The 25,224-nt window shown below is 46.8% G+C and overlaps 1 protein-coding gene across 3 annotated transcripts in view; it reads left to right on the forward strand.

Annotated features, from left to right (window-relative positions):
• itfg1 (integrin alpha FG-GAP repeat containing 1) overlaps positions 1-25,224 on the forward strand; it is a 144,543-nt gene that overhangs the window by 57,200 nt on the left and 62,119 nt on the right. For all 3 annotated transcript variants that reach the window (XM_060072274.1, XM_060072275.1, XM_060072276.1), the window contains 2 exons: positions 8,023-8,117; positions 10,982-11,133. In XM_060072274.1, coding sequence (XP_059928257.1) covers positions 8,023-8,117; positions 10,982-11,133 — 247 coding nt within the window. The remainder of the gene's footprint in view (positions 1-8,022; positions 8,118-10,981; positions 11,134-25,224) is intronic.

The following is a 25,224-nucleotide window of genomic DNA, read 5'->3' on the forward strand; positions in this document are numbered from 1 at the left end:
TATAATACATAGAAATCTATATCATTTAATACATATTATCACGGCCAAAAGCTGTGTGCGCCTCCAGACGATATTATGAATCACAAACGACTTTGTCGGGTTCTGCGACGTCTCTGGTTCTTCCACTTTCACATCAACCTGAAGTCGACTGAACCGCGAGCTGCCTGCTGCCGGCTGCCCGCTGCCGGGCGATGGTGCCTCGCGGCAACCGGCGGCATGTCGCAGTTCATGTACTTCAGCGAGTCAAAGCCAAAGTTCCTTTCCCCCAATTCCTTCTCAACCATGGCTCAGATAACCCCCACAACAGTCTCGTTGTGGAAATACAAGACATGTCAAAGAACCGACAAGAAACACTTGCGTTACAGTGTGTGTATTCACACACACACACACGCACACACACACACACACACACACACACACACACACACATGTGGCGCTCGCACGGTCGAGTCTCATTGGCGGGCCAACGTCTCTGGGCGGGCCAGGCAGAGTAAGGGGAGGAGCTGAGATTCTTGGTGACCTCCTAAATACAGACATTCCAAACAGCGCACTTGAGCCTCCGTTTTTTCAAAGGCCAGCAGAACAGCTAGTGCTCGTTTTACACCAAACGCAAGTTTTAGCCACTGGGGGACCATAGGCAGGCTAGGGGGACTCATATTTATGTTAGAAAACCTCATAAAGTGAGATTTTCATGTCATGGGACCTTTAAGGAGACCTTTAAGGCCCATTCACACCCTACGGTAAATACGGACACGGCCCATTTCGTCCGGTCGCGGAGGTGTTTCGTCTGTCAATGGGTCCGTCGCCTCTGAACTTACGAATCTGGAGTGCTCCGGGAGAAACGGAGCAATACCACCGGAAATCGAGGCGGCAGTATAGAGTCAGAGGTCAGACCATTCGCGAAAATAGATAGTGTAGTATAATATCTGATATGTATATACTGTATATTGTGTTTGACGTTTAATACTTATATTATACCATATACCTGACCTTTTTATTTGATTGGTCCCCTGTTTTGGCAATGAGTTGTAACTGGTCATTTAACAACATTTTGAGGAGATAATCTGCGGGTTGGTGAGGGGTGTCACTATGCCACCGCCGCCTAGGCCTACACTTTTTGCACTTTTTTTTTTGCCGATTTCGGATGAAACAAAGCAGAATCATCTCTACAGATGCCATGTTTGCGATTGTCGATGCCGTTAATTTGTGAAACGACAGTCACTGCCCTCTAGAGGATGTATTGCGTAACATCAATAACAACGCTGAAACCGGACGGAGGTATGAAGGGTAGTTATGAAGGTATTATTGTAGCAAAAGTCTTTAGCACCTGTAACTGCAGAATTTGAATGCGTACACTAAAGTCACAGTAAATTTGAAGTCGTATATATTTATTTTGCATGTGTACTCTAAAGTCACAAATGTGTAACAGTACATTTGTAGTCGTAAAAAAAATATAAATATTTTTTATACCATTGTAAACACAAAATAGGGTCTACGAGTACGCTAATCTGTGTTACAGGTGCACAAATCCTTTTGCTACAATTATTGCAGCGCAGTTGGTGCAAAACACATTCGCACACCCGTGTTTCATAATCTGAGAACATGCCCAAAAGGTGTGCATTCGTAAACCCAAATTTGAACAAATGCATCAGAAGTTGCACATCTGTGAACGCTATGTTAATTCAGCATTTTAATGAGCGAGCACAAAACCATTTTACAACTGCTCGAATCTGCTCCTGCAAGTCTCAGCTGTGGGGTTTTTTGCAGGTTGTTTTGCAACACCCCTAGGTGGTAAATGTATAGCAAAAGTATTCGTATCCGTAGATGACAGAGCGTCCGTGAGCGGGACAAAATAGTCCCGCCCATAATTTCCTAATCCAATGAAAATCGCCGGCAGGGATGCATTTCTCAAATTACACTGGGACCCACCCCGTGCCAGCCATGGAGCTATAAAGATCGCAGCATACTCAGCACGGGATACGTTTATTTCTGGAGAAGTGAAGAGGGCGTCCTACTGAACGGAGATGGGTATCCTACATTATGTTAAATGAAATGACTTAGTTGAAGTGAATTCCCCCCAAAGTATTTCATTAACATGCCGCAAATGTCCTTGAATGTATTTTAATGGTCGCCATAACATAAATTCAGAAATGTTAATGCAATACTTTGGGGAGAATTCCCTTGAACTAAGTCATTTCATTTTACATAATGTAAAATGACATAATGTAAAAGGACCCCTACATGTCCTTCATGATTGACGGCGACACAGACGTCTCTACCAAAGAGTGTGTGATCGTCTACAGCCGCATTTTGCGCAAAGGGAGACCAGTCAACATTTTAATTGTGTAATACTTTAAGCACAAAAAAAGTTTTATTTTGCTTAATGGTTTAGTTCGAAATGTTCAATTTCAGCTCAGTGAAGCACTTTAAACACCTTATTTTTCTTTTTATTTATAATTGTGCTTCAAATAAAGAAATGCCTTTCTCTACACCTTAATCTTGTTTAAAAATCATTCACATTATATGAAAGTTATGAACAGAGATATAAAGGTGACCTCATGGCGTCTGGAGCCCTGTGTGAAGTATTGATAAATGTAATGCATTCTTTAGCCCACCCACCCAAAATCACCACCAGCCGTCACTGTAATTTGAGAAATGCATCCCTGCCGGCGATTTTCATTGGATTAGGAAATTATGGGCGGGACTATTTTGTCCCGCTCACGGACGCTCTGTCATCTACGGATACGAATACTTTTGCTACACATTTACCACCTAGGGGTGTTGCAAAACAACCTGCAAAAAACCCCACAGCTGAGACTTGCAGGAGCAGATTCGAGCAGTTGTAAAATGGTTTTGTGCTCGCTCATTAAAATGCTGAATTAACATAGCGTTCACAGATGTGCAACTTCTGATGCATTTGTTCAAATTTGGGTTTACGAATGCACACCTTTTGGGCACGTTCTCAGATTATGAAACACGGGTGTGCGAATGTGTTTTGCACCAACTGCGCTGCAATAATTGTAGCAAAAGGATTTGTGCACCTGTAACACAGATTAGCGTACTCGTAGACCCTATTTTGTGTTTACAATGGTATAAAAAATATTTATATTTTTTTTACGACTACAAATGTACTGTTACACATTTGTGACTTTAGAGTACACATGCAAAATAAATATATACGACTTCAAATTGACTGTGACTTTAGTGTACGCATTCAAATTCTGCAGTTACAGGTGCTAAAGACTTTTGCTACAATAATACCTTCATAGGTAGTCCCGGCGACAACGTTTGGTAAGGACGGACAAATTTCGTCCGGATCCGGAGGTATGAATCGGCCTTTAGGAGGTCTTAAGACCTCCTTAAGGAGGTCTTAAGGAGAACTTTAGGAGGTCTTAACAAGTCCTTAAGGAGGTCTTAAGGAGATCATAACAAGTCCTTAAGGAGACCTTAAGGAGGTCTTTGAGCTCACAGATCACAATAACCTGCCCTATTCACTTTGCTGTCCTCTGACTCCCTCCTTCTCTTCCATTCCTCCTTTGTTTGTTCACTCCTCTTTATATCTCCCTCTGGCTCTTTGTATCTCCATCAGTTTCCCTCATCTCCTGGTATTTCTAATGTTGACCAACCCTCTGGACCTGTCAGCCAGAGACGGATATGATCACATGACAGAGATTAAAACTGTTAACCATACAGTGCACCATACAGCGTCACTCGGGAATAACCTACATAGAACTAATTTGACATTTCAGTTGGGATACTTGATAGAAATAGAAAATCCCAATATTCATTAGCTCTCTCTCTGTCTCCCTCTCTCTATGCTGTGGAGCAGATGGAGAGGTAGAGTAGCCAATGAGACGGACAGCAACATACAGGACGGTAAAAGCACATTATCGTCATGCTGCACATTATCGCTACCAAGACAGGAAGGAGAGGAGCTACCTCTGAGGAAGAACGTTGAGATGTTTCCACCGTCATGACATGTCTCCAGCAGAGGCAAAGCAGCTCAACATCCTCAAACCTACATTGAGGTCAGATCAATGGTCTGTGGTCATGGTACTGGGACGTTGCGGTCAGACCACTGGTGTGTGGTCATGGTACTGGGACGTTGAGGTCAGACCAATGGTCTGTGGTCATGGTACTGGGACGTTGAGGTCAGACCACTGGTCTGTGGTCATGGTACTGGGACGTTGAGGTCAGACCACTGGTCTGTGAACATGGTATTGGGGTGTCCTCTCTGGGGTGGTGGAACCATGCAGGAGGTTTAAAGAGGTGCTGAACCCCCTGCATCCTTCAGCACCCTAGGGTTGGGCTTCCAGCTGTGTGATGTTTGTGTGGTAACCTCTGCATGCACAGAATTATCTCATTCAGCACCACTTTGCTCTAAATGGATGCCCAGTCAAACCTCATCTGCTTTATCACTGAGCTAATTGCATTCCTGTGCGACACATCTAATGCATAATTCATCGTACTAGAAAGCAGTGCTGGTCCCTGAACGTCAGCTTAGTGGAGGGGCTGAGGCGGGGGGGGGGGGGGGGGGTTACTCTGTGTGTACTTACTGATACTGAGGGCTCTTTACTGCTGGCAAAAGGATAGCGTTTTAAAATACATGCATTCATGTTTTGTGTAGTGGTGTGTGCGTGCCAGTGCCAGTGCCACCCAGTATGCTACACTGGTAACAGACGCTGTTTTTCTCTCCCCGCTCTCCCTTCCCTCTGTCCCCCCTCATCTCATTATGGTCCGTTACTCCCTCTCCACCTCCTCCATCTACTGCTCCGTCAGCTTCTTCCTCTCACTACCTAGTAGCCTTGATCACTCCCTCACTCTCTCCCGCTCTCTCTCCGTCACTATCGCTCCCTCCATCCATCTTCTCTCTTTCATTCTGACTGTTCTCTGTTCTCTCTGTATATCTCGCTCTTCCTCCATGTTGTCCCATCTGTCTCTCCCTCCCTCTCGCCGTCTCCCCCTCTCTGTCTGTATCTCTCCCCTTAATGAGCAGTAATGGGATCACCCCTACCCAGAATGTAGTCAGTGTAAATGAGGGTTAGCCTAGCCAGTACAGATGGAGTCTAAATATCTCCTCCCCCCAACCACTATTCTCTCCCCCTTTCCCTTTGCTCTATCTTTCTCTCCCCCTTTTCCTTTGCTCTATCTTTCTCTCCATCTTTCCCTTTTTCTCTCTTTCTCTCTCATTCTTCCCTTTTACTTTCATGCACATTTTAAGGTCACGTGGACGCAAGCACAGCTTTTGTCTCTCTCTTTCTCTGTCTCTATATCAATCCATGAGAGTTATCCTCCCTATTTAAATATTACTTTAGTAAAATGATTTTATTGAATCCAATGAGCTTCCGGTTTCATATCTAAACCGTCTTCTCTTCATATGGAATGCTACGATCAGATCTCTAAACAAGCGTCTCCTCTTCATTTGGGATGCTACGATCAGATCTCTAAACCAGTGTCTCCTCTTCATATGGGATGCTACGATCAGATCTCTAAACAAGCGTCTCCTCTTCATATGGGATGCTACGATCAGATCTCTAAACCAGCGTCTCCTCTTCATATGGGATGCTACGATCAGATCTCTAAACCAGTTTCTCCTCTTCATATGGGATGCTACGATCAGATCTCTAAACCAGTTTCTCCTCTTCATATGGGATGCTACGATCAGATCTCTAAACTAGTGTCTCCTCTTCATATGGGATGCTACGATCAGATCTCTAAACCAGTTTCTCCTCTTCATATGGGATGCTACGATCAGATCTCTAAACCAGTTTCTCCTCTTCATATGGGATGCTACGATCAGATCTCTAAACCAGTTTCTCCTCTTCATATGGGATGCTACGATCAGAGCTCTAAACCAGTTTCTCCTCTTCATTTGGAATGCTACGATCAGATCTCTAAACCAGCGTCTGCTGCGTGTGGCGCTGTGCCGGTTCACTGAGCTGCCGGGTGACGGTGTGAATGCTAACCTCGGGAGACGTCCACACCACTTAGAGCTCAGCTGATCCTGGGGGCTCGGGGGCTCCTGAGTCCAGGTCCCCGCTCCCCGGTCTCGGCGGTGGTAGTGGTGGCGGCGGGGGCGGGGGGGGCGGCGGGGGCGGGGGGGCGGCGGGGGCGGGGGGGGCAGCGGCGGCGGAGGTGGTGGTGTTGGTGGTTGGGGTGGTGGTGATTGGGGTGGTGGCGGCGGTGGTGGTGGTTGGGCTGCTGCTGCAGTGGTGGTGCAGCAGTGGATCTCTTCAGCACTCATTGATCAGATAGCACCATAGACATGAGTCTTTCATAACATTACCTGGTACCTACTCTGGTACCAGATCCTTAGAGAGTACCTGATACTGACTCTGGTACCATATCCTTAGAGAGTACCTGGTACAGACTCTGGTCCTTTATAGAGTACCTGGTACAGACTCTGGTCCTTTATATAGTACCTGGTACTGACTCTGGTCCTTTATAGAGTACCTGGTACAGACTCTGGTCCTTTATAGAGTACCTGCTACTGACTCTGGTCCTTTATAGAGTACCTGCTACTGACTCTGGTCCTTTATAGAGTACCTGGTACTGACTCTGGTCCTTTATAGAGTACCTGGTACAGACTCTGGTCCTTTATAGAGTACCTGGTACAGACTCTGGTCCTTTATAGAGTACCTGGTACAGACTCTGGTCCTTTATAGAGTACCTGCTACTGACTCTGGTCCTTTATAGAGTACCTGGTACAGACTCTGGTCCTTTATAGAGTACCTGGTACAGACTCTGGTCCTTTATAGAGTACCTGGTACTGACTCTGGTCCTTTATAGAGTACCTGCTACTGACTCTGGTCCTTTATAGAGTACCTGCTACTGACTCTGGTCCTTTATAGAGCACCTGGTACTGACTCTGGTCCTTTATAGAGCACCTGCTACTGACTCTGGTCCTTTATAGAGCACCTGCTACTGACTCTGGTCCTTTATATGCCGCGTTTCCACTGCAGGGTGCGGAACGGATCGGATCGCAAAGGTGCGCTAGGGAGGGGGCGGTATAGCCCAGCTCAGTTCCAAGGTCGCGTTTCCACTGCCGACAGTACCCTTTGTGGTAGGCCGGATGTCGATCGCCGCGGCAGCTACGTAAACATCGTAAAAAACGTCTTCCTCCCCAAGAATGCAGACGAACGTCTCCACCTCCTTGTTCGCCCAAGCAAGCGTTTTATGCGACAAGTTAATTGTAAAGAATAATACCTCGAGGCTACTGTTCGTTTGTTTTTATCCCCACGTCACCCGGAAGTGACGATTCTGTCGACCAATCAAAGGAGGGGGGGTGTAGCTAGAATTTCACGGGACCCTTTCAGGCGTCTCGTCTCGTTTGCGGTACCCCAACGGAGGAGTCCCGAGAACGGGGCCGGAACGGGTACGGCAAAGTCCGGGTCACGCCCACTTTACCTGGTACAGACTCTGGTCCTTTATAGAGTACCTGCTACTGACTTGCCAGATTCTCTGTGCACGCGGTCTCGTCGTCACCACGGCGATGAGGTGTAAGGCCGCCAAGGAACCGCTCAGAGGTCCTTTTGTGTGTTCATGTTGGTGATATAAATACCCTGCGAGTGGGTATTATAATGTCAAAAGTGTCAAAAAGTCCTGTCGCAACAACATGACCTCACATCGCCATCTGTCATAGCTCTGAAAATAACCAGAACGCTTGTGAATGAATGTATGACCCATGCATCTCACTAATGTATTAATGTATGAATGTTTTAATATATGAATGTATGAAAGTTTTCCGAATGTAAGAACGTTTTCTAATGTATGAACGTTTTTCTAATGTATGAATGTGTGAACGTTTTCCTAATGTTTGAATGTATGAACGTTTTCTAATGTATGAATGTGTGAACGTTTTACTAATGTATGAACGTTTTCCTAATGTATGAATGTATGGCCGGTCTCCTAATGCATGAATTTATGAATTTTTTAATGTACGAATGTATGAACGTTTTCCTAATGTATGAATGTATGACCGGTCTCCTAATGCATTGATGTATGAATGTCGTACTCTCTCAGATGGCGACGGCCACCAGGACCACCTGCTGCCTGTGTGTCTGGACGAGGCCTGCCGGAGCAGTGCCATCTACCTGGCAGGACAGAGGAACAAAGAGGTAGGAGCATGGGGGACGCCTCCTACATGACGTCTAACTGTCTCACAGTTTTCTTCTTCATAATTCATCAATGCTGCTCTCTCCCTCCTATCTTTCCTCTGTGCTCATATAACGACTCTTTGCTAATGTTCTCTTGGTGCTGATACCCCGGTAGTCTCTTGGGGCTAATAGCCCGCTAGTCTCTTGGTGCTACTAGCCCGCTAGTCTCTTGGTGCTAATAGCCCGTTAGTCTCTTGGTGCTAATAGCCCGCTAGTCTCTTGATGCTAATAGACCGCTAGTCTCTGGGTGCTACTAGCCCGCTAGTCTCTTGGTGCTAATATGGTAGAAATTAACCTTACATTTTATGTTAAACTATGATTATTATTAAGCCTACATATCATATAGATACTTTAATAGTGGAAAATAGCTGATCACCTTTCCCCTAGAATGCCATGTGGCACCAGTGAGTGGGTCCAGTCTATTCCTATCTGATGTACTCTCTGAAGACAATGCTGACATTCACACGTGTGCATCATCTCTGTCTGTATAAAGATATATATGTTCAAAAGTCGCAGTTGGGATCTAGAAGACATGAGAATATGCTGACATCCACACAGTATGACCCAGAAAAACATGCTATGCACATCAATGTTTGATGAAAGTCCAACTTTGTATTGTGTAAGGTTTGGGGATATAAGGAGCAGTACAAGAGTCATTCTGGAGTGTATTTGCAGATACCACTCGGCTTTATTGTCTCTCGTTTGCGGGTTGCAATAAACTCTCCATCTATACTTGACCTGTCCTGGACTCTCCGATTCCTCTTGCATATAGCTAGTTGAAGTGAATTAGATAAGTCGTTAATAGAAATCTACGACACTAATAGCCCGCTAGTCTCTTGATGCTAATAGCCCGCTAGTCTCTGGGTGCTAATAGCCCGCTAGTCTCTTGGTGCTAATAGCCTGCTAGTCTCTGGGTGCTAATATCCCGCTAGTCTCTGGGTGCTAATAGCCGGCTAGTCTCTTGGTGCTAATAGCCCGCTAGTCTCTTGGTGCTAATAGCCCGCTAGTCTCTTGGTGCTAATAGCCCGCTAGTCTCTTGGTGCTAATAGCCCGCTAGTCTCTTGGTGCTAATAGCCCACTAGTCTCTTGGAGCTAATAGCCCGCTAGTCTCTTGGTGCTAATAGCCCGCTAGTCTCTTGGTGCTAATAGCCCGCTAGTCTCTTGGTGCTAATAGCCCGCTAGTCTCTTGGTGCTAATAGCCCGCTAGTCTCTTGGTGCGAATAGCCCGCTTGTCTCTTGGTACTAATAGCCCGCTAGTCTCTTGGTGCTAATAGCCCGCTAGTCCCTTGGTCCTAATAACCCACACCTCCTTCCTGATGGTCCATCACAGTGTTCTGGTGTCAATGAGGTCCTTCCTCCCCTGGTGAGCCAGCTGGGCTGACAGCAGAAGGACCATCCTGACTGTTAGTCCACCTGGTGGGTCCGCCTCTCTGTTAGTCCACCTGATGGGTCCTTGTGCCCCCCCCCAGGATGTTGCCTCATGGCAGCAGTCAAAGAGATGCGATGCAGCAGGGAGTGAAACCTAAATCGATCACCTAAATCAATTTTCATCTCAATGAGACTTTTACCGGGTTAAATAAAGATAAATATATATATTTTCAATGCTAAGGCAGTTGTCCAGTTCATTCATTTGAATGGATGGGTTCTGTTGAGGTGAATTTATTCATGCATGCAATGCAGCATGTCTACAGGATTACAATAAGATTTAATTCAAATGCTCTGGCTCAGTGCCTTCAAAAAGCATTAACTTGCGTCCCAATTGCCCTAATCTATTTCTCCAATGAAGTGGTTCATTTGGATGCATGTGCATCTTCCCACTCAGCAACGCACACCCATGCACCCAAAGAAACGCACACCCATGAACACACAGAAACGCACACAAACTGACAAGCGCATGCAGGATTGTGCAGCCTCCTTATGTTCTCAACCCTCACTTTGGTGTAAATATGTTGGCCTTTGAACAGCCACAGTTTTGTTGATTGGATCGGGGAGGGCTGGTCCGTGTGATTCATCGATAGAGAGACTTTTTCTCTAAAAGAAACGGCGCTCCATGTTTATGGATGAAATGTGTGAACCTTCTGGGCCCAAAGGAGGGTTGCATTGCAATGGGCCTTATTTAAGCAGCAACTTTGTCAGCAAGGTACGATAAGATCATCGTTTCATAATACAAATAAGTTTCTGAACACAAATATAGTTTCTGATTTACTGTGTGTGTGTGTGTGTGTGTGTGTGTGTGTGTGTGTGTGTGTGTGTGTGTGTGTGTGTGTGTGTGTGTGTGTGTGTGTGTGTGTGTGTGTGTGTGTGTGTGTGTGTGTGTGTGTTTCACATTAACATCGATTAGTGTCAGGTATGTTATGTTCTGTTTGATGACAAACACACACTGCACCTGCTGTGTCAGTTTAACATTCATGAATAATTTACATCAACTAGCACCTGGCCCCCATCTGGACACACACACACACACACCACACAGACACACAGACCTACCACACACACACAGACACCGCACACAAAGACACAGACAGACAGACAACACATACCTCTCTTTCTCTCTCTGTCTCTCTGTCTCTCTGTCTCTCTGTCTCTCTCTCTCTCTCTCTCTCTCTGTCTCTGTCTCTCTCTCTCTCTCTCTCTCTCTCTCTCTGTCTCTGTCTCTGTCTCTGTCTCTCTCTCTCTCTCTCTCTCTCTCTCTGTCTCTCTCTCTGTCTCTCTCTGTCTGTCTCTCTCTCTCTCTCTCTCTCTCTCTCTCTCTCTATTCATTATGGTCGATGTGACCTGCCGTCCCCAGCTCTGGTCCCCTTACGCCGGCTGATCTTGTGTTGCAGTGGGTGACCCTGCTGTCGGACTTCCAGCAGGGGGAGACTAAGTGGGGCTTGGTGCCCGGGGCCCCCGGCCTGCCCTTGGCCCTTCATCTGGGGGACTACAACCTGGACGGCTTTCCCGACGCCCTGGTCATCCTCCGCAACTCCAGCAGCCGGTAGGAGCTGGTGCACGCAAACACACACACAGAGGTCAGATAGCAGAAAGGTCAGGGGTCACAGGGTCGTCCCTTGTTTGGTCCAACAGGCGCTGGCGGGGCGATGACACTGTTCCCAAACATAGCACTAAAGAACCGTTTATAAGAGAGTCCTGCTCTCCTCTCCACACCCACCTCCCATACGTCCCTGCGTATGCATCTGAGCCCTTCCAGGATGGATATGCTGTCTAATCTTTAAGTCTGGTCAGCTTAACTCTTAGGGTCACCCTCATCTAGGGTTCTTCCTGACTTTAATCACCGCAACACTCTCTGTCTCCCTGCTCTGTGTGCTAAAACCCCTCTCTGTTAATCCACAGCCATGTAATTACACCCGGCCATAAGCCCGCTTGCATATACGAGGCCCGCATGGTGCATTTCTTAACGTCATCAGGAGCCTACAGAGCCATTAGAGTATCCGATGGCAACAATCCTCAGGCCGCCAACGCCCTCAGACTTTGCATGTTGAAGTTTGGTTACAAAAGCTTCCAGCACGGCTCTCAGACTCTGGCCGTGACTCAGACTCCCTGCTGATGGTTTCCTCTCTCGCCGTCTCGCTTGTCGCACTGCTGAATAAACAGGAAGTGGGGTTGAAGAGAGACGCTGCAGCAGATAAACACAGCGGCTTAAAACACACCTGTGGGTGTAGGCAAGCAAGGGAGAGGAGAGAGAGAGAGAGAGAGAGAGAGAGGGAGACAGACGGAGAGGGAGAGGAGAGGGAGGGGATAAGGTGAGGAGAGAGAGAGGGTGAGATCCACAGTGTGAGAAGCTGTGGCCAGCAGCTGAAGGTAGAATCAGTCTCATGTCAGTGGGGGCTGTTTCAGGTACGGGGGCCCGGCAGAGAGGGGGTGAACACAAGAGTCCTCATTTATGCACTGCTGTTTTCGGTCCTCCTACGCTCTTCGTCCAACGGTTTGCTCTTCGCCCAATGGTTCTCTCTTCCTGCTGTGAGTGGATGTGAGCCCAGCACGCCCTGGCAGTGTGCAGAGTGTGAGTTGAAACAGGAGGCTCATGAACCTGAAGAACCTCTTAAAGGAGAAGTCTGCTGTAAAATGGATCTCGGATATGTTTAGTAAGATAACAAATTGGAATGTTCGTTTGGGAGCAAAAAAGCGCTTATAGACGCATTCTTAAGGAGGCATTTATAAGTGTGTACACTTTGTAAGTGTACAGATTGTTTATTTAAAATGGCATTTTATACCCACAATACCATCAGTAGTTCACCCGTCGACGGCATCTTGTTTTTAAAACTCGATAAGTAGATGACGAACACAGAGCTTGCGTGTTGTTGACGGATGGCACAATCTCTGTGTACGTCAATCTATTTATCGAGTCTTAAAAACAAGATGGGGTCGACAGGTGAACTACTGATGGTATTGTGTGCATAAAATGTCCTTTTTAATGAACAATCTGTACACTTACAAAGTTATCAATGCCTTATTTTGTATGTTAAGTCCCTTATTATACTACCCAAAGAAGTGTCGGGCTACTTCTAGCCTTTTAAGTGGTTTAAAATACCGATTTAGTTTTTACCATAACATGCCCATATCGTTCCAAGTTTATAGCGTTTTGATAGAATTGGCTAAAAACAGCCAACTGAAGAATGCGTCTATATGCGCTTTTCTTCTCCAAAACATTCCAACTCGTTATCATACCAAACATATCCCAAATCCATTTTACACCGGATTCCTTCTTTAAGAACCGGCTCTCTGTGAAGGTTAACACCCAGAATCATTTTAGCCCTTAAGGATAATTCCCCATTTTACAAACGGGCCCAAAGAGGAACTCACTAAAGGGCTTCAGTGGTTCCAGAAGGACAGATGCCCCAGCAGCGTGGTGTGTCTCACCGTGTCGCGCTACATGTTTCTCTCCCTGCCTTTGCCCATGTGCCCATGGGCCTGTTGCCGGAGAGGCTGGTTCAGTTGAGGTGAGCCCCTGCAGCAGACATCAGTAGTCAGGAGGAGAACTCACAACCTCCCATGTATGCAGGGGGGGGGGGGGCTCACAACCCCCCAACACACAGAGGCGGGGGTCCTCTGGAGATACCGGTAGTGTGCTGTCTACATTCTCTGACCTTCGGGGTTTCATTTAAACGTCAGGAGACTCCTGATTGTTGGCCCTTGACTCTGAAGCAGACAGGCAGCATTTGTGTGTTCAGTTACCATCAGGCTGCTGTCTATCAGAGGATGTTTTTATCTGATATCTGTTTATTCTTTCACTAACCCTTTGGGTTATTCTTTCAATAATCTTTCATTATTTTTTGATAAATGATGATCCTAATCTAGTAATAGTGAATAATCACCAGGCCCTGCCTCACTACCCTTTGTGTCTAATGAATTAATAAAAGTGATGAAGTCATTCTGCGTCAGCCTGGGTAAAGACCAGCTAAGAAGCTAGCTGCAAACCCCCTGATGTCCTGAACTGACACTGTGGGATCACCGTGATGATGTCAGAGTCATGGGCAGAGTGCCGCTTATGAAGTAAGCAATCGTCTCCTCTCCTAGGTAGTTGGAAGGGGCATCGTTTCAGACTGATGCTCCTGAACCAACCATACAAGACAACATCTCACTGTAGCATCACACTGTAGCATCACATCACACTGTAGCATCCTGTTGTAGCATCACACTGTAGCATCCTGCTATAGCTTCACACTGTAGTATCATGTCTTCCTTAGCGTGACAGACACATCTCACTTCTCTTCTTGCTCTTTAAACAGAAGTCTCAACCTTGAGGACGTTTCTGGAGAATCATTACATCTCATCAGCTCCACGGCTAATATGTTGTCCCTGTGCGTCCTCGTGCTACTGAACCATCAATAGTTCATCTTCAACCCCCTTTGCAATCACAAACCCCCAGCCGGGATGCATGATAAGCCTGAAGCTCCGTCGGAGGGACAATCGGTGTCCTTGTGAACGTGTGATATATCAGGTCCTGCTACAGACGCTCCCCATTCTCTTCCTCCACCTGATTCCTTCCCTCCCTCTCGACTGGTATTGATCCTAGCAGCCATTTCTTCATGTTCTGTCCGTAGAGAAGGTGAGATCTGCCCTGGGATCAGGCTGTGGCTCCAGAAGAGCTTCCTCAGTGGGAGGAGCCTGCAGAACAGAGACTATTTCTGTAGGTGGCTCTTAGTGCTGGCGGCCTCCCACCCACCTACTCACTCAACCGAGCACTCACTCTCTCTGACACAGAGTGGCCTGACACGCGCACACACACACACACGCACGCACGCACGCACGCACGCACGCACGCACGCACGCACGCACGCACGCACGCACGCACGCACGCACGCACGCACGCACGCACGCACGCACGCACGCACGCACGCACGCACGCACGCACGCACGCACGCACGCACGCACGCGCACGCGCACACGCACACGCACACGCACACGCACACACACCATTCCCCCACACTCTGTGGTCCTCACAAAGTGCTCTGCTGCCTTTGAGGGTTTCATGTTGAAGGTCCCTTTGAGCCCCACTCCCCCCCCGCTGCCAAGGGGAGGCGGTCTAAATGTCAGCTGCCGCCCGGGTCACCGTGTGGTTGCATGTGGCCTACAGTGGGTCCCTGGTACCCGGGTCACCATGTGGCCTATAGTGGGTCCCTGGTACCCGGGTCACCATGTGGCCTACAGTGGGTCCATGTGGCCTACAGTGGGTTCATGTGGCCTACAGTGGGTCCCTGTAATGTCTGGTACCCTGTCCTCCCTTCCCCTGATGCTCTCATTAATCCTAGAAGTAGCTGTTGCTCTCAGTGACCCCTCACATGGTGCTCACCTTATGCAGTTCAAGTCTTGCTATTAATTCTGTTTTGGGGTTTTACGTTAGAGTGTCCTCCTAGCAGGTGTTTTAGAGATGATGTCTGGAATGAAATGAAGTAGCAGAACCACCTGAACCCGGGTGCTGATTGGTTTGTGGTTCCTGCTGTGAACTCCTTGTGTCACCTTTGGTCTCAGGATGCATGTGAGGTTGTTCAAAAGGGAAGTGTGTGTGTGTGTGTGTGTGTGTGTGTGTGTGTGTGTTAGGGTTTGTGTGGTTGTTTGAAGATGCATTTCTTTAACACACCTCTCCCCGCACATGCTCCACACTTATATGTATGCATCATGTCATTTGTGTGTTTGTCTGTGTGTGCATGTGCCTGAGCATGGTGTTACAACGCGTGTGTGCGCCTGCGTGTGTGTTCTGGATTGTTTCTGCATCTCTTGACTATCAGTATGCACAACGACTGAGCAACAACCAACAGCTCTGCAGTCTGTTGCTAGGCAGCCATTACCAAAAGCACCCCCATTTGTTTGATCCAGAATCAGCCATTATCTCCCTCTGCTGCTTCCCTCAAGGCAGGACGAGAGGAAGGAGAGTGAGCTGGCTCTGCTGCTGCTCATCATGGTGGACCACCATGATGTGGTCCACCTCATGGTGGACCACCTCATCATGGTGGACCACCATGAGGTGGACCTCAGCATGGTGGACCACCTCATCATGGTGGTCCACCATGATGAGGTGGTCCACCATGAGGTGGTCCACCATGATGAGGTGGTCCACCATGAGGTGGTCCACCATGATGAGGTCCACCTCATCATGGTGGACCACCATGATGAGGTCCACCTCATGGTGGTCCACCATGATGAGGTCCACCTCATGGTGGTCCACCATGATGAGGTGGTCCACCATGAGGTGGTCCACCATGATGAGGTCCACCTGATCATGGTGGACCACCTCCTCATGGTGGACCACCTCATCATGGTGGACCACCTCATGGTGGACCACCTCCCTATGGTGGACCACCTCCTCATTGTGGACCACCTCATGGTGGACCTCATAGTGGACCTCATGGTGGACCACCTCATGGTGGACCACCTCATGGTGGACCTCATGAGGCAGGGAGGGACACAGATACAAGAGAGCCTGAAGAGAGAGACCAGGGAGAGACCAGAGAGAGAGACCAGAGAGACATAACCACAATAGAGAGAGACCAGTGCGGGAGGGGTGGCGGTACAGAGGTGCAGAGGTTAGAGGAGTGCAGGACTTGAGGAGTGTCTTTGAGCGCCTTTTTCCTGATCACCAAAGACAACATGGCCACAGGCTGTCACGTCCCTGTTGCCTGTCGCTCCACACATGCACACACGAAAGCCCTTTGCTCCTGGCTTCTCCTTGGGTCTGCCTCATGTTCCCAATCTTTACACTGTTCCGGGCTGTCATGGTGGGTTGTGGTTTTGCTTAATTGTATGAATGACATCTACCTTCGGAGTTCGTCTGAGTTCTATGATGTATTTGTGTGCAGAACAGCGTTCACGCTAGACTTTTTCTTGGGCGGACAAATGTCCGACACTATTCCAGAATATCGGACATTTGGAATATCTTCCGGACGTTATTCACTAATAATTAAATAATCACCAAAAGTCCACCTTTAAACGACAAACCACACAAACTAAGTTGCTTCAATAAATGCCATTATTAAATTAGACTAGGCAAAAAAAACAGCCATTCTCGGCAAAAATGGTAAACGGGTAAAAAATAATACATTCGATAATTGCAAAACTTCATTGCATGGAAGTGCTCCGCTGCTCGCGAAAAGTTGAAGTCTTTCAACCCCGGCCCAAGGCTCGATATGCGCATCAGCCTTGTCACCTTTTCCTCAGCTAGGCGGTTTCTGATAGATGTTTTAATCCTGTTTTGGAGAGAAAAGGCTTGTTCCTCAGGAACACTGGACACGGGGATTGTACTGGCGATTTTGACCAGCTTTGCCCAGTCGGGAAAGATTTGTGCGTTCACACCAAACGCGACGGGGCGACAAGATCCCATACAAAGTGAATGTAGAGACGCGTATCGGGCGACAAGTTTTGATTTGTTGCGCCAGACTTTCGCTGTGCACAGGCGAGCGCGTTCACGAGGATTTGTGCCGCGACAAATTCTATCGAGTTGAAATATTTCATCTTTGACGCGAATTTCGCGTGATGACAGCCAATCAGCGTTCAACAGCGTGGCCACTGAGTGACATGTGTATGCATTTGCGGGTGCACTGCTTGCGTTTATGTTTGCCTCCCTGGAGAGCTCGGCCAGGAACCGCTACTGGTTTTCATATGCTGCTGATTAATTCATGCATAAATGCAAACTTCTTTCTTTTCTTTCTCGGACATGTGGGCCGTTTACATTTTATTATACCGGCCATGCGTGCGTGCAATCGGCCAATGTCCGGCTATAGCCAGCTAACATGAACACTGGTACAGAAGGAAGTTGTTAATTGGCCAATCACTCTGGGGACACTCTTTGGGAGAGAATGGATTTATTTCATAGCAGGGTAAACAGCGAGACCAATCTAACATTCTATAATATCCTTTAGAATGTATTCTACAAAAGCAAGACGGATAAGAGACGCGAGTTAGTAAGACATTTGGCAGTAAAGATAATTAAGTTGTTAATTACCCTTATGTCACCTTTTGATGGCTTTGGTCAGGCTGAATACACCAGCCCACAACAACACTTGGGAGGTTTGTAGGCTGTTTAGGGTGGTAGGATGTGTAGGGTGGTAGGATGTGTAGGGTGGTAGGGTGTTTAGGGTGGTAGGGTGTTTAGGGTGGTAGGATGTGTAGGGTGGTAGGATGTGTAGGGTGGTAGTATGTCAGTGGTGGGGGAAAAAATCGATTCACTTCAGTATCGCGATATTTTGCGTTCTCAATTATATCGATACAGTAGCGCAAAGTATTGCGATATTTAATTATATAATTATGTGTTTTACTTTCGGGTTTTCTCTGACTTTACTCTGATAATATTACATTTCCATATTACAACCACAAGGTGGCGCTTGTTGCGGTACTTTGATGACGTGCATTAAACAACAAATTAGGTGGTGCTTTGTTACCTTGCATTCAACAAATTTAAATGAAAATGGCTTCACCATCTCAACCGATTGTACACGAAGCTCCGTCTTCTTTTAAGTCGAAAGTGTGGCTACATTTCAGTTTTTATCGAAAATGTAATACTAGTAAAGACCTTGACATGCAGTTTGCCATCTGCAAAGAGTGCCGGATGAAAATTAAGTATTGTGGTTAATACGACGAATTTGAGAGTGCATCTCACAAGGTACCATTTAGAGTTAGCGATAGCGACCCCTGAGGAACGACCCAAAGTTGTCCTACCCGCAAATCAACGCACCTTGGACCCAACTAAAGTGATAAAGTTACCTCAAAACTCCGAAAGGGCAAAGAAAATCACTGAGGCAATAGCCTACTTCATCCCCAAAGACTTACCGCCTTACAGTGTGGTGGAGAATGAAGGTTTCCAGAATCTGCTAGGCATACTGGAGCCCAGGTATGTGATCCCCTCACGTAAATATTTTACAGACACTGCCATCCCCAAACTCTACAGCGAAGTCAAAGAGGAGGTAAATGGAACTTTAAGTTTAGCCGAAGGAGTTGCAATAACTTGTGACGGTTGGTCATCAAGAGCTACTGAATCCTACATGACCATAATGGCGCATCACATCACGGATGAATGGCAGCTTTTAGCTCATGTTCTTCAAACCAGGGCGATGCATGAGAGTCATACCGGGGCTAATGTGGCTGAGGTGCTGAAAACGGCAACCGAAGAGTGGGGCATCTCTAACAAGCCGATTGTTTTGGTAACGGACAATGCGTCCAACATGGTAGTGGCTGCGCAGGTCGGGGGCTACCTTCACGTGAAATGTTTTGCCCATACCCTCAACCTCGCCTCACAGCGCGCACTTAAGCTGCCTGCTGTCGCTAGGTTACTGGGAAGAGTCTGGAGAATAACCACTTTTTTCCACCGCTGTACAATCGCCAACTCCATGTTGGAACAAAAACAAAAGCTCCTGGACCTCCCCACTCACAAGCTTAAGACCGATGTTGTGACCCGTTGGAACAGTGGCTACGAAATGCTTCAGCGTTTTGTGGTAACCCGGTCCTCGGTTGGACCGGGTTCCACGGACAGAACTCGCTTGGCGTAGGGTTTTTAGCCATGGCAGGCATTTATTGCAGACAACTTAAATCATACAATGAAGACGCGGTCCCTAGGGTCTCCGTGAGCCTCTAGCCGCTCGTGGACCAGAGCGCTTCCTACGTCCTTGTTCCTGGTCTCCCGAGCCGTGCTGTGCTGTGCTGTGCCTCCTTTTAACATGGCTACCGTGCTTTCGGCCAGGTGTCCCCCAATCACCCTGATTGGGGTGCCGAAAGGGCTGCTCTCTCTCGCCGGCTGGTGGGTGGGGGTGGTACACCCCGTCCTCTACGGTACCCCGGGCCCGTCCAGGCCGAGGACCACGTGGCGGGATGCCACAGTTTCTTGGAACAACCAGCGATCTGTGCTGCTCTGTTGTCCTCTGACGTCAGGCGGTCAGGAAGTGATATTTGCACCCTCAACGAAAATGACATTACAGACGCTGAGGACATAATGCAGGCATTCTTCGACCGATGTTTGTAGCCACGAAAATAGTTTAATTAATAACATTTTGGTTCATGACCTTGCAGCCAACTAGACTGGACTCTAGCAGTTCACATTTTTGTTTATTTTTCTCAAGTTGATTGAAGCACTGAGTTACTCTTATTTATATGAGTATTCTAGCCAGGTACAACTCATCATTCGCAAAGTTGACAGTCATAGTCTGCTATGCACCCACAGAGGACTCGCCGGAAGTGGAAAAAGACATCTTCTACGATAAACTGCAAGAACTAGTAGATGAAACATCTTCACACGATGTACTCCTCATCATGGGTGATCTAAATGCAAAGGTTGGATCCAAAAATGAGGGTAAAGAGAGCACCATGGGGAAGCAAGGTATGGGAGAGATAAATGACAATGGAGAGAGATTAACAGCATTATGCCAGGAAAACAGACTAGTGATAGGAGGAACAATCTTTGAACATAAAAACATCCATAAACTAACTTGGACATCCCCAGATGGTAATACCAGAAACCAGATCGATCATATAATTATCAACAACAGATGGAGAAGTAGCCTTCGGGATGTAGTGGCAAAACGAGGAGCAGATGTTGGCAGTGACCACACACTTGTCGTAGCAAAGATAAGATTAAAACTCAGAAAGACCAAGAAAATAGACCAACGGGAACCAGCTATGAATGTAGCAAAACTAAAAGATCCAGACGTGAGGAAATCCTTCCAAACCCAGGTGAAGAACAGGTTTACAGTTTTACAGAACCAGCAAGAACTAGACCTGTACAACTTCAACAAAGCTCTGCTGGAAGCTGGAGAGAAATGGCTAGGACCTAGAAAGAGAAGAAAGGAGGTCTGGATATCAGACGAAACATGGAGGAAGATTGATGAGAGAAAAGAAAAGAAGAAGAAAATCCTAACAACTAAGTGACACAGACAGAAAGCACAGCTACAGACATTATACAGTGCACTAGACAAAGAAGTAAAAAAGAGTGCTAGAGCAGACAGGAAGGCATATATTGAGAAGATCGCAGAGGAAGCAGAAGCAGCTGCCTCAAAACAGGACATGGGCACACTCTACAAGCTAACAAAATCACTTACAAATAGATTTCAGGCAACGGACATTCCAATTAAAGATTCAAACGGAAAAACCATGACAAAAGAGGAAGACCAATTAAGGGGCACTTTCAGAGGGTACTTAACAGAGATGACCCAGCAACTGAGGCAAACATCACGCCAGCAGTAGACCTTTTAGACATAGAAACGGAGCCACCAAATGTAGAGGAGGTAAAGATTGCCATAAAGGGTTTGAAGAGTGGAAAGGCCCCAGGAATAGACAGAGTCCAGGCAGAATTGCTGAAAGCGGAGGAACATCAAACAGCACTAGCCCTTACGGAAATTCTCAGGGACATCTGGACTTCAGAAGAAACACCACAATCCTGGAAAATGGGCCTCATCGTCAAATTACCGAAAAAGGGAGATCTGTCAAATTGCAACAATTGGGGAGGAATCATGTTGCTACCAGTCACCAGTAAAGTCCTAAGTCGAATCATTCTAAATCGACTAAGTGACACAATTGACCATTACCTTCGAAAAGAACAGGCAGGGTTCAGAAAGGGAAGATCCTGTGCAGAACATATATTCACACTGCGACAGATAATTGAACAGAGCAATGAATGGAGGGCAACCATCTACATTAACTTCATTGACTTTGCTAAAGCATTTGAGAGCATCAACAGAACAGCACTGTGGAAAATTCTAAGTCATTATGGAATTCCCAACAAAATCATCTCTATAATCAAGATGCTATACAGAGACTTTGGTGCCAAAGTTATCTGTGGATCCAATCTCACTGAAGAATTCATTATAAAAACAGGAGTCAAGCAAGGCTGTTTGCTATCCCCACTACTTTTCTCACTTTGCATAGACTGGCTTATGAAAGAAACAAAGGGAAACAACAAAAGAGGAATATCGTGGACATTCACAGAAACTCTGGAGGACATTGATTTTGCAGATGATATTGCTTTGTTAGCCCATCGCCAAAAGGACATCCAAGGCAAAACAGAAGACTTAGCAACATATGGCAAACAGATTGGGCTAAATATCAACAGTGACAAGACTAAAGTCATGAAAATAAACTCAAAATCCAACCAGCCGCTCACCATCAATAACATGAACGTGGAAGAGGTGCAGGAATTCACCTATTTAGGCAGTAAAATAACAACAGATGGAGATTCAGGGGCAGATGTCCAGGGCAGGATCAATAAGGCTAGGGGAGCGTTTGCAGCACTAAGAAAAATATGGAAGACTTCAAAGATCAGCATAAAGACAAAGCTGAGGATATTCAAGAGCAACGTCCTCGGGGTTCTCCTGTATGGAGCAGAATCATGGAAAGTGACACAGACCATCTGCCACAAGCTAGACGTATTCCAGACTCGAAGCCTTAGGAGGATACTGGGAATATTTTGGCCTAGGACAATCTCAAATGAAGACCTCTACAGTAGAACAGACATGAGACCCCTGTCAAATGTTATCAAAAACAGAAGGTGGATGTGGATCGGACATGTGTGCAGAATGGACCCAAGCGCTATCCCAAGGGTGGCCATGAGATGGACACCACCTGGGACAAGAAAACAAGGCCGACCAAAAGAGACATGGAGAAGATCTGTGGAGAAGGAGATGAAACAACTGGGATGGTCCTGGGGCCAAGTGCAACATTGGGAAACAGACAGGCAGCATTGGCGTTCGTTGGTGAAGACCTTATGTGCTACCAAGCACGAAGAGGACTAACTAATATGAGTATTCTAAGGTTTATGTTACTCTATTAAGTCTGCTTTGTGTTACCCTATTGTATTTAAATAATTTTAATTCATGTGCTGGGAGCTCAGCGTTCATGTGAGAGGTCACCTATTCCGAAATAATTACAATGGTCCTGTGTCCTGAATGTTCAAGGACAAAGTTTTGCACTACCCTCCTAAGTTTTTGCACTGTTGTTCACATAATTAAATGTGCCATTTGAAGTGAGTTGAACAGTCATTTTTTCCTCTTTTTTTGTAATGTCTTTGAATAATATGGGGAACATGAATCGCAATATATCGCAGAATCGAATCGCAATACTTGCTGTATCGCAATATATTGAGAATCGCAATAATATTGAATCGTGGCCCAAATATCGCAATAATATCGAATCGTCAAATTTTTGCCAATTCCCACCCCTGTATGTGTAGGGTGTTTAGGGTGATAGGGTGGTAGGATGTGTAGGGTGGTAGTATGTGTAGAGTGTTTAGGGTGGTAGGGTGTTTAGGATATGTAGGGTGTTTAGGGTGGTAGGATGTGTAGGGTGGTAGGATGTGTAGGGTGGTAGGATGTGTAGGGTGTTTAGGGTGGTAGGATGTGTAGGGTGGTAGGATGTGTATTGTGGTAGGGTGTTTAGGGTGGTAGGATGTTTAGGGTGGTAGGATGTGTAGGGTGGTAGGGTGTTTAGGCTGGTAGGATGTGTAGGGTGGTAGGGTGTTTCGGGTGGTAGGGTGTGTAGGGTGGTTGGATGTTTAGGGTGGTAGGATGTGTAGGGTGTTTAGGGTGGTAGGGTGTTTAGGTATGGCTGGACAATGCTGACTTCAGGCATCAGGACTGATGAGAGGGTTAAGGTGAGAGAGTTAGGGTTAGGGTGAGTGGATTAGGGGGAGAGGGTTAGAGTTAGCGCTGCGTTGTGTGTTTATACCAACACAACAAAGTGAAATGTACACCACAGGTTAGGGTCAGGGTTCATATGTGCTCCTCATCCAGCCAACAGCTGACGTTGTTCTCAGAGGCTCTGAGTCCGGACTGATTAGTACGAGGTGAACTTCTGAGCAGACCTCAGTATGATGTTTAATCATCAGCCAGATTCCCTTAATCCACTGAAACCAACCCGCCACCGCCAACACACAAACTTAAATACCAGCCAGTCTGTTGAGGAAACGCCTGACACCATTTTAATCAGTGTGCCTGCGACATTGTGCATATTTTAATTGAAACTCTGTACTTTAAGTCCCGTTTTAAATCAAGCTGCCTGGTGTACTGACAGATAGCCAAGCTCAACGAGCATGTGGCCAGTGTGTGAGGCAGACTCAGTCCATTATGGTGGATATTAAAGCATATTAAAGCACAACTTAGATGGACTCTGCCGCTATGGACACATGCTGGATCCCTGTCCATAGTAACGCACTACTTAGATGACCCAGGGCCTTTAAGAGCTTCTAACTTTCTTTGGTTTTGGTAGCACACACTAGATCTATCATTTATAGATAGATAGATAGATAGATAGATAGATAGATAGATAGATAGATAGATAGATAGATAGATAGATAGATAGAGATAGTATATGATTGGAAACAGACACACAAATCGTGTGTGTGTGTAGATAGATAGATAGATATACACATATATACACACACTTTCTTGCTCTGTGATGCCAGATTTCCAATCATTGTCCTGCTGGCAGCCGGACGCCCAAAGACACCAAACCCTGTAAGATGGCGGGTGTAGAGACGGCCGAGAACACAGAGAACAAGGAGGAGGAGTGAGGGAGGGAGGGAGGGAGGGAGATGTGGAGGAGGAGGGGGGAGACTGAGTCACCTGGGTTCTATTTATAGCGTGGAGCCGTCATTAAGGTCATCTCCCTCAGGGAGCTCTTGGTACAGGTAGAATATAAAGAGAGTCCACCAGACAGACAAGAAGCTCCATAAAGAGAGAGCACCAGACAGACAAGAAGCTCCATAAAGAGAGAGCACCAGAGAGACGAGGAGCTCCATGAGGAGAGAGCACCAGAGAGACAAGAAGCTCCATGATGAGAGTGCACCAGAGAGACAAGAAGCTCCATAAAGAGAGAGCACCAGAGAGACATGAAGCTCCATAGAGAGTGCACCAGAGAGACAAGAAGCTCCATGATGAGAGACCACCAGAGAGACAAGGAGCTCCATAGAGACAGAGCACCAGAGATACAAGAAGCAGGTCTTAGGAAGTCTACAGTTTATAATTATGGGCAGTGTCTGGAGAGCAGTGTCTTCTGGGAGTTCTAGTGTTAGGGGCTTCAAGCACGAAGCACTGTTTTAGAAAGCAAATCTCTGCACATAGAAGCCATCCCTAAAACATGATTCATTAATTATTACATTTCCCATATCCCGTCTTCTTCAGCTGTGAGTTCCTCGTTAGATCCTCTGTGTGTGTGTGTGTGTGTGTGTGTGTCTGTGTGTGTGTGTGTTTGTGTGTCAGGAAGAGGGTCTCTGTGGGGGGCTGTGCTCGCAGCTCATTGGCTCTGCCCCATGGGCCCCTTTAGATCAGATTGATGCAGATGTTGAGTCACTAGCTGCTGTAGTCGACGCTAAACAGAGCATTTATCCGCTTTAGAGATTAGAATTACAAGATTACACATGCAGTTGTTTCAACCTCGCCAATCATCGCTGGTCTCTGGAGGGACGCTGGCTTTTCAGGCTCCACACACGTTACAGAACCCAAACTGTGTTCTGACGCTGGACGTCCTCACGTACTCCAGTCAGCCGGCTCCTCCTGGAGAACGTCCCCAACCTCTGAACCGTTCTCTCCCAGCGCTCAGCGGGCCTTCCTCCTGGAGAACGTTCCCAACGTCTGACCGTTCTCTCCCAGCGCTC

The sequence above is a fragment of the Gadus macrocephalus genome, chromosome 14 (assembly GCF_031168955.1).
Source record: "Gadus macrocephalus chromosome 14, ASM3116895v1".
NCBI classification, from domain to species: domain Eukaryota; kingdom Metazoa; phylum Chordata; class Actinopteri; order Gadiformes; family Gadidae; genus Gadus; species Gadus macrocephalus.